Below are 14,807 nucleotides of genomic sequence, written 5' to 3' on the forward strand. Positions count from 1 at the left end.
GAACAAAAAGTGACAAGAAGTCAACTATGAATAGTTTCCAGGAAGAAAATTGGTCTAAAATCTGGGACGAAGATTTCGGGGTCCCTTAAATTTTACTACACTAATTTTTGGAAAGTATACTTTATATAATGGAACATCCTCATGAGCTAAAGAGAATGAATAAAATAAATAAATCTATGCAAGGTAGTGTTAAACATCATTTTACATGTTTAATTTTTGAAAAATTCTTAAATATTTTTGGAGTATGGTGATATAATGCTCCTTACTCTCATATTTATACTAGACCCCACTATAAATGTGGAAGGAGTAAACAACATTCTTCGTGCTCTGAAAATACTTAAGAATTACTCGAATTACTCTTAATTTTTATAATTTTTAATGGCACAAGGTGTCAACATCTATGAATGGTAATCCTTGATAAGCAAACAGATTATAAAAATAAAAATCTTATGACAAGCGGGGCTGGACCAAGATAGTTTGAGATCAAAGGTGAAAATTTTAAAAAGACTTTTTTATATCTAAATATCACTTAAAAAATATTTACCTTACTTTTTTACGTTATATATATTTTTTCTTCGAATCTATTATTAATTCTTACTAATTAATAAGACCAATTCACCCAAAATGAGCTAGAGATACTTACTATATATGTTTTACAAATTGACGTATCACTAATAAATAAAAAAATTATTCAAAACATTCATTTATTATATTGTTTGAGTGGTACCAATCATACTCTTGTCACATCAATTTGTATGTTTTTTATCATAAAATTTGTATTAGTTTTAGCATTTTTTATTCATTTAATGGTGAATTGGTGATTGTGTTTTATTTATATTAATTCATAATTTTTTTTTTTTTTTTTTTTTGGTGTGGAAAAGGTACTAAAATAACTACAAATTTTACTATAAAAAATTTACAAACTGATGTGACATTTTAATTAAAAATAAATTAATGAGTATTGAATTGCTTATTGTGATCGGTGAATATTAATTTATAAGACCTACGAAATAAAAATAAAAATAATAATAATAATAATAAAAAGTGCACTTGCACTTTTTTTTTTTAATTTAAAAAAATTAAAAACTTAAGGCCCCATATTAATTTTAGTGCCTTTCTATGTTATGTTAGGGGCCTTAGGCCATGGCCTAAATGGCCTAGGGCCGCCCTGATGACAAGGAACATACATGTATACAAATCTTCGTAATAAGGAAAGTATTATAGAACAAGAAAGAAAATAATGATTAGCCGAGAGGAAAATAATAGTTCATGAATCATCCAACTTACAAGAAAACAAAGGAAATTTCCATGTCCTTTTCCCCTTTATCCCCTTCTTCCTTCCTTTTTCCTTCACAAGCAAATGTTTTGTCAAACTTGTGCACATATTTAAGCATATTAAATTATCCATTCAAATCTTTTTAATTCACCCACTTCCAACTATCGAGGTATATTTCTAAGATAACATATTTACCATGCATCTACATGTTTAGCAGTCTGAACCATAGAGTAAGATGATAGATAGACGTTCTTCAATGGACTGACAAGTGACAATCTAAAATTAACATAATATTAATAACATTTAATAAATCCCGTGCGTTGCACGGATTACATGCTAGTCTACATTTAAGACCATAGTCATTAAGTAAAAAGGCAAATCGAAATCACATAGCACGAATGGCTTTCTGATTTATAAAAGATTGAAGTAGTCCGTAAATTATTTGAAATTCTACATTGAGGGTGGTGGGGATAAACTCATCAGCTTAACTTGGAAGATAAGACTAGACAGAGGAAGCGGGAAGAACCATTATGACATCTCTCTATGAAATTGATAGACAAATTGACTTGGAAGTAAAGACTTAACATCTTTGCCAGCAACACGGGTTGAATTGGCTTTGGCTACCTTATTGTCCTCTATTAAATTGGAAGACAAATTTGACTAGGAAGAAAAGATGTTACAACTTTGCCAGCAGCGCAGGCTGAATTGGCTTGACTACCCCATTGTCCTTAACATCATTGTCTTTGGCTTCCAATTCACAGGCATTGGGAGGAACATCCACCGCAGGCGAGCAATTGAAGAACCCATGAGGCTGGATCCACAAACACCATCAGAATCAGTATCAAGTATGAGACCACATAAAGGATGATTCGGGAAGCATGATCAGAAAGAGAGTTGACATAAAATATCCACATTTATGTGCGGACTAAAGCAGCTACTATGAACTGAAAAACGATCACCCAGAGAAGGGTGATCTTCTGTGATGATAATTAGTTGCACTTCTAGAAGAAGGATATAAATAGAAAATGTGGCATACTATAATTAACAAAATGGCATATAGTGATCTGAAATTGTTCCTTTATAGGTTTGGATTTCGGATTACTCTACTGACAAGAAAATGCCATATTTACATCAATTCTGCATATACAACCATTTTAAATAAATGTGGGCTAGTATCCTTAAGACCATGCTGTATATATGAGTGTCACTAAAAAAAGGAAAATTGAAGGGAAAAGTTAGATTAATAAGTTATACCATAAGCATAAAACCAATGCGCTCCGCCGGCATTACAGGCCAGTCTTCCAACCGAGGGACATGTGTGATTCCAAATACATACCTGCATTTAATGAAATTACTTGTTAACTAGTAGAAAAAATTGCAATCAGGCATGATACTGAATTGGACCTAGAAACAGAAAGAAGAATGCAGGGAATAAAAAGGAAAAACATATTTAAAGATTACAATTGGTGAACTTTCTCAATCATAATTTAAAGGAAATGTCACTTATATAGGAACAAATGGGTAAAGTTTAGAGACAATTCATGTTAGTACTTTTCCAAAAGCAACAATATGCAAAAATCAACATTAAACAACATTGGTAGCTTTCTATGATTCTATCTTAGGCAAATTCCTGAAACCAGAAATTGTATGAGATGAAAAAAGTACGTGTATGGAATATAATATAGATCTTCTCCAAAAAAAAAAAAAAGAGAATATAATATAGAAGTTCTGGCTTATTCACACAGGAAGAGCTGCTTCTATAACATTAGTGGCATGGGCAAAACAAAGAGAGAGAAGACAAACCATAGAACTACATCTGTTTCTTCCAGAGATCGATTCTGCTTAACCCATGTAGCCAATCCTTCATCAACACGTGGATTTTGATTAGGGAACTCTCCTCCAGGAAACATTTCATCATGAGCATATGGTGTAACCCAAAGATTATGCTTCAAGAAAGAAGCTCTTCTGAGAAACTTAGCTTCCGCACCAGCTAACGGCAAGCAGTTCGAACCAGGCACAAGCTTATAACCCGTTAACTGTCCAGTGCGATTAACAGTTCTTGTGTTCCTTACCTGGAGTGTAAAATTGCACACATTGTCAATAATAGGGACTAAGCAACTCTATGAAAAAATTATGCAAGAGTTTTTCAGTGAAATTTATGTCAGCCCAGACTTAGAACAAGTGCAGAAAAAGTTCCAAACCCCATTTTAGCTTAACGAGCTCATTTTGTCAGCTGGATCAAATAGCTGGACTAAAATATTTTACACGCAATTGCTATGACTACTTGTGCTTAATGTCATGCTGTTATCTAGTATTTAGTCAGTAAAATCAATAAGGTAGAATAATATTTTACATGCATTGATTATGACAACAATTTCAACTGATACAATTCTGTCATATATTATTACCTAGAATTTAAATGCTATATGGACCAACATATTTTACAAGAATTTGTAATGTCAATAATTGCACCTGGTAACATACTGTATTGCTATTACCCAAGGCAAAAATGAATTACTTTATGTTGGTTGATTGGGCCTTCACCTGGGCTTGCCAGCAAACTATGGAGTGCTAAGCCCAATCAGTCCTCTGGTCTGCACAACATAGCTCACACAATTTGTTTAAGTAACACATAAACCTGTAATGAGACAAGTCATTTCTTAAACCCTACAGATTATATCATGCTACATAGATGGGGAAAAAATCACTTTGAATGTAAGAAAACACAAGATTGATTTGTCCTTAAGTTTGCTCTAGACAAAATAAATCTCACTTATAAATTGTGTCAGAAAGTGCTGATATAAATGACATTCAACTAAAGGAATTCAAACAAGGAATAATGGACCATAGATGTGTCACATGAATAGAAATTACTAATAATACAGCTCTAAAACTAGGATAGGGATGCCTTACAATCCAATGGCGAGCACTCAAAGGACTACAATCACGCATTGCTTCCAACTCAGATTTGAGCAGTCTCTCTTCAGCATAGAATGCATTATTGTGGACATTGTTCTCTCCAGGTTCCTCAACTTTCACATCCACCTCTACAACCTACAAATGAAGGAAAGAAAACAACTATATGATATTATGAGGTAAACAACAGAGAAGCAACTAGACGTTTCATGTTAACCAAATATTAAGCAAGGACAAGAATCCATTAGAGATAATTTCATTTCTAGGAATCAAGTCCTTGTTTCTAACAGACATCCTCCTCTACAACTTACATGGACTATTTCCCATACTAGAGCCTTTATAGATTATGGATTGCAAGGCATTATTTCTAAGAAAATTAATGGGTAATAACCAACAAGCATTGCACATTAAAGGCTTCTGAATTTTTGAGGACCACACCAACACCATGGAGAACAACTCTTAAAGGGTTGCTGCAAAGGTTCCCCTTATTAAATATGATACAACAACAACAAAGCCTTAGTTCAAAATTTTTTGTGGTTGACCATAGATCCTCCACAAATAAGTTAGAGTTGGCCACATGTATTCTTTTCCTCCATTCTATTCTATCCAAAATCAAAATTTTTGTTACTTCCTTAATTGACAAGTCCTTTTTATCTACTACTATTGTTATTTTTGGTCTTCATTATTGAAAATTACACACACACACACACACAAATAGCACCTTAAATGCTGCCCTCCTAATGCATCCAGGCCACCAAACCTTCTGTCTCGGCTACTGATGGTGTGACACAGAAATAATTGTGGGAAAGATGATCCCCTACTTAATTCTTAAGCATCTTAAGATCCTATGCTATTCTTAAGCATCAAAGCAGTGTACCTGATTGAAAGCTTCACCAGGTTTGCAATCAACAGCCATGTCCATACGAGCAACAAAAAAGTGTTGATGAACAGGTGCATATAAACCTGGGGCAATCATTGTACCATACTTTCGAAATTCTCCAGGCAGCAATGCTCCTAAGCTGAGAATTCCAGTGAGTTTAACTTCAGCTTCAATTTTTCCATCCTGTAACAGCATATAACATACATGTTAAGAGAGCTGACAATCAGTTACCACTATTATAAAGAAAAAAAATGAGATAAACAGATGCTTCTACATAGGAAGCCAAAAGAAGTTTCAATATATGAAAACCTTGAAATTGCCCTGAGGACAGTAAAGGCAGAATGCGTTAACTATTAATGATAGGTAGAATCCTATTATAATTATGATGGGAGCCTATATAATTTTATTATCTAAAACTTTTTCCAGGCCTGCAAATTGACAGTTATAGAAATGAATGCATACAATTACATACAAACAAAACAGTCTTCAACTTGCCTGATAAAAGTGCCAGTAAAATCCATACTCGTAATTAGCCACAGTACATATAAAAGATACTGATAGTCGTCTAGACCTTCGAACTTCCGCTAAGCCTGTTCTCCAGTCTTGATGCTTCCATAATATTCCATGATCCTCTTCGTGCAAACAGACACAATTTTCAATTGTTTCAACACCGCCAGTAAAATTTGTAAAGTGGGCATCAAAGTATTTGATATATCCCAAACAATCACACCCCTGTGAGTGGTAGTTTTGTTTCACACATTAAATTCCATGGGATAGCAAGTAGTCAAAAACCAAATATAATGAATTACAATTCTAAACCTTCTTAAGTGAGTGTGCATTTTTTCCAAGGCCATCTTCCCCAGCATCAAAGGCATTTTTTCTGTAATGGGGATCATTTGGATCTCCATAAGGCACAACCATCTCCACGAAACTCAACCTGTGGGCCACAGGTCTTCGACCTCGACTACCATCAACATATGCAATTGAATATATAACCAAACCCTCTCTAGGAGTGAAACCAATGCGGAAATTCCACTGCCAACCACAACAAAATAAGAAGAATGTTCTGCATAAGTTTCTGAACTTTGATATAAATGAATGACCCAAAATGAAAAAACAAAATCTACCTTCTGCCATTCTACAAAGTAGCCATTAACACGGAAGCTTGGACCTTCATGCTGGACAATCTGTAAAGGTTTTACATCACTTCGATCAACACCACCTCTGGTTTCACCAGCAGTGTAATTTCTCAATGGATCAGCTGGGGGTAAGGGCACAAGTTTACGGTCTTCAAACTCAATTACTATCATATTTTGCATATCAACAAGTACATGGATGCCCTCAACTGGGCGTGCATATCCATTTTCCATTGGGCAGTCACTCTCAGTTCTACAGAATATAAGTGGTTTAGCAAGTCTTCGTTTAGGAGCATCAGCTTCACTGTGATAACCAACACACCTGCATTGGTATATGTAAAGGCAAAGTTAACAACAGAGCATGCCACAAATTAATTATTTATCTATATCAGCAGAAACCACTGGGTTCAGAATTTGGACTACCATGGATCGACCATCACAAGATCCATGTCTTCAATACCCCTCCTCTTCATTGCCTCCCTAAATGGAGGGAAGTCTTTCACAACAGCTTCACATTCAGCATATTCCACAGCATCCTGATTTATTTGAATCAAATAATATTTAAAAAGTAAGTATACAAATAACAAATTTAAATAAGTAGTAAATCTCTTCCAGAAAACACCAGGATCTAAGATTGGGAACAGCAATTTTTCAGAGTAACAATGTCACTAGGGTGCGCAGTTTAGACTTTAGAGCCAAACCATGTGAAACAAAACCCAACCAAATTGATTTTCTTTTATCCTTTTTGGTGGGTTTGTCAGTTTGAGTTGCATTAAGAAAGCTTAATATTGCAAAATCCAACCCATGCCCATTGGTTGACTTCTAATATGAAACTTATCTTACAGGTTCTGAGGTATGATTACTCTATGAAGCAAAAAATATGTTTTCAAACTACAGCAAGTTTAGAAAAGATAAACTGCCAATTTTCTCTTAAGAGATGCTTTTTATGGTTTTATAAGGTTTTTAGTACACGTATGAACAGAATTCAACTAAAATACATCAGTAATTTAATACTTAGTACCTTTGTAGCAGTACAAAACAGAAAGTAACAATCGCATGCTATTTCCTAGTCTAAATTATACCTCTCAAGCTTTACTTTAGAAGAAAATGATCAATTATAAATGAGCAAAATAATTTTGATCTAATATTTAGCATTTGTGTTGAATACTAGCAACATAGCTCTTCTACATATTACATATTGAGCAAAGAAGGGAAAAAAAAAAAAAAAAAAGAGGGAAAAGAGAAGGTGGCAACAATTGTAATGCTTTTCCTTTCATTCTGCATGTTCCTCGGTGACAGAAAGTTCAGTTGATTGTAAGTTATCCAATATTTCAAACTCTAATCTTATGTTATTATTTTTAGCCTATACGGCAACAAAATCTGCAAGTATAGAGTACAAGATAAAATGTGATTAAAGAAAGCATACCATTGGAGGCTGAACATCTGGAATAACATGTGATGAAATAACTTTTCCCCTATGGTGTCCACCACGGGTTACAGCATGTACTTCTGATAACTCGACAATCCATACACTCGTCTCATTTGACTTTTTGTTGTAGACAATAAGTCTTGCTCGCCTAGGAGGGAGCTTGGTAGGGATTATGGGCCCACCCTTGGTTTTCGGAACTAAAGATGGTTGAAAAGGGGGAAAGAAATACGCATCTGCCAAAGCAACAACATGTTTATTCGGTTCAACCAGAACTACTTCTATGAAGCGCATGCTATCTCTGACCTGAAACAGGAATATTGATTATTTCACCACTTCAAAAGCAAAATCAAATACATTAATATACATAACAAACATATCTTCCTAATCAACAACCTCAGGTGTGGCACCAGCTGCCCTGACAGTTGCAATTGTCACAGAGATCTCAGTGGCAGATAGAGGATCCAAAGGGTGACTTGTTTGAGCCCTCAGCATTAGTGGGATCGCTGCAGAACCAAATGTAACAAACTAAAGTGATTAACAAAGGTTCAGTTTTCACAATTAATAAAATAAAGGTTCCCGGTAATGCAGCACGCAATTCAATAACATCCAGGAAAATGGTCCATCACTCATCAGTTTTCACAATTAAGGCGCATTTAATTATAAATTTTTCACAAAACATCATGAAAAGCACACGCAATCACAATGAATTTTTGAGTAGAAATGAACAAAGTATTAACGAATTTATTTTTCTTCAAAATAAGTGTGCATTGCAATCCATTGTTGAATATTTACTATTCATAAAATGTGCCTAAAAAAAATTATATTATTCAAAATAAAATCAGAAGCATAAAACACATTAATAGACTTTTAAAAAGAATCAACCAAGACAATTAGATGAAAGTTATTAATTGTACATAAAACAATAAAAGTTTTTTTTTTTTTTAATCCAGATATTTACATGATATATTTCTTTGCAGAAATATAAAAATAAGTTCCACTAACCAAATAAAAATTGCAAAACTGAAATGGATATGTTAGTTTAAGCTCAGGCAATACTTTACCACCAAACTATCTTAAACTCTCTCTCTCTCTCTCTCTGATCTTTCACTATTCTTCTCTACACAAAACCTCATAAAAAGGCAAAATAAAATACAGAACACAAAAATATATAAAGAAACGAAGCTCGCTCAATTCAAACATGAAAAAAAAAACGTTTCGAAAATCTCATCTTTGAAGAAAATAACAGAGAACCTTTGGAGGAGGCAGGCGCGGGCTTATCGTCTCGGCGATCGGCGGAGGAGGCGAGGGTCCAATCTTGGGCGGCATTGGCGGAGGCAGAAGCCGAGACGGGAGCCGCCGCCGGTGCATTGGCCAAGATCGGAGCAGCAGCCGCCGCCGTAGGCTCTCTAGAAATTGAAGAAGAAGAAGAAGAAGAAGAAGAAGAAGGTGAGGAGGAGGAGGAAAGATCGTTGTTGATACAGCAAGAAGCAGAGACCGTCGTTTTTTTCGCAACTGAGGCCATTGTAAAGGGTTAACTAGCTCTCCAAATCCACCGCAATAGGTCTCAATGCAATCCTCTGACATACAGCAATCGCAGCAAGCTCCACACTCTCCCCAACTTTCTCTCTCTCTCTCTCTCTCTCTCTCTCTCTCTCTNCTAGAAAATGTGGGATCCAAGTAGCGAATCCGTAAACACTACTTTAGTTAAGTCATAGCCTAACTTAAACTCCACCTACAAAATGTGAGATCCAAGTGGGAGATCTGTAAATACTACTTTGGTTGGATTAAGTCATAGCCTAACTTCAACTTCACTTACAAAATGTGGGATATGGAAGGTTCTTAAACATTACTTTAGTTGAGTTAAGTCATAGCCTAACTTCAATTCCACTTAGGTTCCAATAATTTCAAGTGATATGTGGCCAATCAATGCTATTAAGCTACAAGACTCATATTATAGTTTCTTATGTTTTGTTTGTTATTAAGTCCTTAAAACATTATCATTAGTGCAAGTAAATTTTGAAATTTGAAATCACAAAAGAAAGGACTTCAAATATGACAATGAAGAAACTTACAAGTCATATTATGAAAGGAAATTATGTGTTAAAAATTAAAATTTTCCCTTTTTCAGTTATAAGATTTGATATTATCACCCTTTCTAGCTATGCATTACATACGATCCTCCTCGTAAAATTTCTCCCAAGTTATTGGATTATAACTTATAATTATCTACATTTTAGGTTTTAAGTGATATCTCAATGGTAAAAACATTCTATGTGGTGCTTGATGCCTTTGGTTCAAACCTCACCTCTAATAAAAAATCAATATCCATATTTTCAACCCTTCATAAGATATTGACTTTTATTAATTAAATTTTTTTATAAGTAAATAACTTGACAAGGAAAGCTACTATTTGTATCAAGGAATAAAATCCTCCAGATTTTTCTTCACAACTGAGGATCTTAATCCCTGATGGGTTTTTTTTTTTTTTAATATTAATTTTTTAATAGACCCGATGGAATTGTTAATTGAACTATAATCAATGGCATAATTTTCCCAATATAGGTACAAAATACATCTTATATTTGCTGACTGTATCATGCCAGAAACATGTGGAACTCACCTCCATTAAACATTGGTTTAACTCTACAGAATCGAAACAAACACAGACAAACACTATGACCTACTGTTGGATCCAAGCATTTATAATGTTTCCACGTAATTAGTTGCGTGTATGTGATTAACAAATATCGACGTATTAAGAAAGACAAAATCATCTCACGTGCTTGGACAGCCTAGACTTATCTTGCACACATGTGTTCTACTTTCTTTTCTTTTCTTTTTTCACATTTTAGGGGAATCTAGAATCTAGTAGCAATCCAATACTTTTACCTAGATAAAGCAAATCTATGCATAAATTATAGGTTGTCCTTAGCAATATTGCAAGAATATTCCACTTTCTTTGTACACTAGTTGCTACCTAGAGAGAGAAAATCTAAGCTAAAAATTATCTTATGGCCCGTCATGTGTAGTAGGTGCGCTCCATAAGACAAGCATATAAGATACCGTCTGTCCTTGCAGTTACTTTAAGACAATCCTAATCATGTCAAAAAAAAACTACTTAACATTTGTTTTTTTGAAGAAAAAAAATGAAGAGTATCTCATTGTTCAAGGATTATTTGAACCGAAAATATAATAAAGAGAGAAAATTTCTCAAATCATATTTTGCTAAAATTGACTTAGTTTTTAGTCTTCCTCTTGAAAAGTATGATTCATTTTTCAAATCATGTTGTTAAGGAATTGATTAGACAAGAGTTGTTTAAATATTGTTGGGATGGGTTTTGGATGAATGACAAAACTTAAATATAGTACCTTAGGTGTTGTTCCTTAAATTCTCCTTTTAAGATTCAGTCATTTGACTACTTATCTAAAAAATACACTTTCATCTCATAAGGAAAAATCCACATGGCAGAATCTTAAAGGAGAAACCTAAGAAACAGTACTTAAGTACTATACCTAAATCTTGCCCTTAGATTAAAGTCCTAAATTCAATAGGCCTAGTAATTAAAATATTTAGAAGATTTGGGCAAACCGTCCAAATCCAAACCCGAGTCATCATTATTCCTGATTAGAGAAAAATGATTAGGCCTTACTTAAATTTCTGCACTTAAATGAATCATCATCATTCCTAATTAGAGCTAATTGATTGGCCTTACTTAAATCTCCGCACTTAAATAATTTTTCTTTTGACGGTGATGAAATCACCTTGTCAAACAACTTTCATTATTCAACCTTTTTCCCCATATTTTTAATATAAAATATTATTGCATCTTTATGCATATTGTTGTGTGAAATTCTCCATCAAGAGTTGTTCAATCTTTTTTTATGTTGTGGATTTTATACAATAACTAATTAGCATTTGGAAGAAATTTTTGAATTACGATTTCTTAAAAGGGTCGTGTTAACCAATGCTCTTAAAAAATTTGTTGATAAACAATTTTAGAAAAGTTTTAATACTATTTTCATGTAGAAATATTAAAAAAAAAAAATTGTTAAAAAAATTAGTTACTTTTTTTCCTATAAAAAGTTTCTAAACCAATACCTTTAGGGCATCCGATAACCTTTCCCTTCTTAAAATCGTCCTAAAATCATCTTCTAAAGATCTATTTAAAAGTTCATCCTATTCCTTGTTTCCTTCTTTAATTTAATTTTTATTTTTCGTGGTGGTTAATTAACAATTGGTCAACATATTTGTGGAATTTATGACTATCTTTTTTGATAACCTGGTATTTATGACTATTGGCAGCCACTATGACTATACTAAATATAGGCTGTTCATCATATAATCTCAATCTTCCAAATCTTATCAGTTTGAAAATACATTTTCCTTCTACACCTTTTGGTACATGAAAGTGAAGCAGAACTTTAAATATATATATTTATTTAGTCTTCCATAGTTTAAATAACATATTATTATTGTTTTTCTTAATGACCCTTGTGACAATCCTACTAATACCAACGTGTTTGTGAGGTCATTGTTTGTGGTGGAGGTGGAAAAGAATAGTTATCCACTTGATTTTGATGCTTTCCTTTAATCAGAATCATGAGTGACCTCCCTTACCTACTTCCACTAAGCATAATTAGATTAGTTAACTAACTAATTATATAGCATTTATCTATAATTTTCATTCTTGCTGTCCCAACAATTTTTGCTTAACTTTATTTAATTAGATTTTTATAATGCTAACTTTTTTTAGGTCCAATGCAACAAGAATAATGCTATGCCTACACAAGTGCCAGACCCTAAAGATGCCCTTATTAGAGACATGGGATTGAATCATGTCTCCAAGAGGTTAATCAATTACTATATATCACTGGTATTATCGAAGAGTTATCCTTAAACCGTGATCTAGTGTTTGACTTATTATGGAGAGAGGGATAAACTATAAGTATTGAAACCTGAAAGTAAGAGAAATGTATTTATGCAGTAAACTAGTAGATCTCTTATCATTAATTCCTAACCATCATGAAATTTCAACTAGCAGGATACATTTAATATCTCATTAATTCATGATAGTTTCTCCGCGATCTTGTTCTCAGTACAACTAATATTATAATTGTGATCAAGGATTTGACTTCAAATGGAGAGAGAACGGCATCAGCATTGAAACTTGTAAGCAAGAGAGAAATGTATAATGCCCTAATCACTTCTCTTATCACTCAATTTAGACTCAACTTACACTACAAGAAAAAGAGCCTATGGCCGCGGCTAAAAAACGCGGCCATAGGTCAAAAAAACGTGGCCATAGCCCCATTTGGCCTATAGCCACAGTTTTTTAGGCCGCGTTTTTGAACATAGCCTAAAAGCCGTGACTATAGCCCTCAGATGGTCTGTGGCCGCGCTTTTAAGCGCGGCCTAAGCTCTGATCCTTAGGCCGCGGTTTAAGCACGGCCTAAGCTCCGGCCCTTAGGCCGCGCTTTCACCGCGGCTGTAGAACGAGACGTACAGCCGCGGGTTAAGCGCGGCCTAAGGGTCGGAGCTTAGACAGATTTTTCTTTACAACTGAGGATCTTAATCCCTGATGGGTTTTTTTTTTTTTTTTTTTATATTAATTTTTTAATAGACCCGATGGAATTGTTAATTGAACTATAATCAATGGCATAATTTTCCCAATATAGGTACAAAATACATCTTATATTTGCTGACTGTATCATGCCAGAAACATGCGGAACTCACCTCCATTAAACATTGGTTTAACTCTACAGAATCGAAACAAACACAGACACAAACACTATGACCTATTGTTGGATCCAAGCATTTATAATGTTTCCACGTAATTAGTTGCGTGTATGTGATTAACAAATATCCACGTATTAAGAAAGACAAACTCATCTCACGTGCTTGGACAGCCTAGACTTATCTTGCACACATGTGTTCTACTTTCTTTTCTTTTCTTTTTTCACATTTTAGGGGAATCTAGAATATAGTAGCAATCCAATACTTTTACCTAGATAAAGCAAATCTATGCATAAATTATAGGTTGTCCTTAGCAATATTGCAAGAATATTCCACTTTCTTTGTACACTAGTTGCTACCTAGAGAGAGAAAATTAGAGCTAAAAATTATCTTATGGCCCGTCATGTGTAGTAGGTGCGCTCCATAAGACAAGCATATAAGATATCGACTCTCCTTGCAGTTACTTTAGGACAATCCTAATCATGTCAAAAAAGCTACTTAACATTTGTTTTTTTGGAAAAAAAAAATGAAGAGTATCTCACTATTCAAAGATTATTTGAACCGAAAAATATAATAAAGAGAGAAAATTTCTTAAATCATATTTTGCTAATATTGACTTAGTTTTTAGTCTTCCTCTTGAAAAGTATGATTCATTTTTCAAATCATGTTGTTAAGGAATTGATTAGACAAGAGTTGTTTAAATATAGTTGGGATGGGTTTTGGATGAATGACAAAACTTAAATATAGTACCTTAGGTGTTGTTCCTTAGATTCTCATTTTAAGATTCAGTCATATGACTACTTATCTAAAAAATACACTTTCATCTCATAAGGAAAAATCCACATGACAGAATCTTAAAGGAGAAACCTAAGAAACAGCACCTAAGTACTATACATAAATCTTGCCCTTAGATTAAAGTCCTAAATTCAATAGGCCTAGTAATTAAAATATTTAGAAGATTTGGGAAAACCGTCCAAATCCAAACCGGAGTCATCATTATTCCTGATTAGAGAAAAATGATTAGGCCTTACTTAAATTTCTGCACTTAAATGATTTTTCTTTTGATGGGGATGAAATCACCTTGTCAAACAACTTTCATTATTCAACCTTTTTCCCCATATTTTTAATATAAAATATTATTGCATCTTTATGCATATTATTGTGTGAAATTTTCCATCAGGAGTTGTTCAATCTTTTTTTATGTTGTGGATTGTATACAATAACTAATTAGCATTTGGAAGAAATTTTTGAATTACGATTTCTTAAAAGGTCGTGTTAACCAATGCTCTTAAAAAAATTTGTTGATAAACAATTTTAGAAAAATTTTAATACTATTTTCATGTAGAAATATAAATAAATAAAAAAAATTGTTAAAAAAATTAGTTACTTTTTTTCCTATAAAAAGTTTCTAAACCAATACCTTTAGGACATCCGAT

General features: G+C 33.6%; 1 protein-coding gene across 5 annotated transcripts; it reads right to left on the bottom strand.

Moving 5' to 3' along the window:
* Window positions 1-1,545: 1,545 nt before the first annotated feature.
* On the bottom strand, window positions 1,546-9,287 carry LOC112035661 (amine oxidase [copper-containing] zeta, peroxisomal). Of its 5 annotated transcripts, XM_024068491.2 has the most exons (12): window positions 8,889-9,287; window positions 8,031-8,140; window positions 7,635-7,940; window positions 6,632-6,744; window positions 6,200-6,530; window positions 5,892-6,107; window positions 5,568-5,804; window positions 5,070-5,255; window positions 4,190-4,330; window positions 3,080-3,348; window positions 2,531-2,612; window positions 1,546-2,087 (listed from the first exon to the last, which is right to left on the bottom strand). In XM_024068491.2, the coding sequence occupies exons 1-12, from the start codon at window positions 9,157-9,159 to the stop codon at window positions 1,953-1,955; spliced, it is 2,397 nt and encodes a 798-aa protein (XP_023924259.1). In that variant the 5' UTR covers window positions 9,160-9,287; the 3' UTR covers window positions 1,546-1,952. The 5 variants fall into 5 exon arrangements, 4 of the variants coding, with proteins under 4 accessions (XP_023924259.1, XP_065627809.1, XP_065627810.1 ...); XM_065771737.1 differs by lacking the exons at window positions 1,546-2,087; window positions 2,531-2,612 and adding an exon at window positions 3,795-3,870 and having other exon boundaries at window positions 3,234-3,348; XM_065771738.1 differs by lacking the exons at window positions 1,546-2,087; window positions 2,531-2,612 and adding an exon at window positions 3,821-3,870 and having other exon boundaries at window positions 3,239-3,348.
* Window positions 9,288-14,807: the final 5,520 nt, after the last annotated feature.

Source organism: Quercus suber, unplaced genomic scaffold, assembly GCF_002906115.3.
Source record: "Quercus suber isolate HL8 unplaced genomic scaffold, Cork oak 2.0 scaffold_48, whole genome shotgun sequence".
NCBI classification, from domain to species: domain Eukaryota; kingdom Viridiplantae; phylum Streptophyta; class Magnoliopsida; order Fagales; family Fagaceae; genus Quercus; species Quercus suber.

Coding starts and splice junctions, on each gene's coding strand:
- LOC112035661 (XM_024068491.2), bottom strand. CDS start 9,159: ATGGCCTCAGTTGCGAAAAAAACGACGGTCTCTGCTTCTTGCTGTATC. Junction 6,745..7,634: donor CAGATGTTCAGCCTCCAATG/GTATGCTTTCTT, acceptor CAAATAAATCAG/GATGCTGTGGAATATGCTGA. Junction 2,088..2,530: donor GCATTGGTTTTATGCTTATG/GTATAACTTATT, acceptor TTGTGGATCCAG/CCTCATGGGTTCTTCAATTG.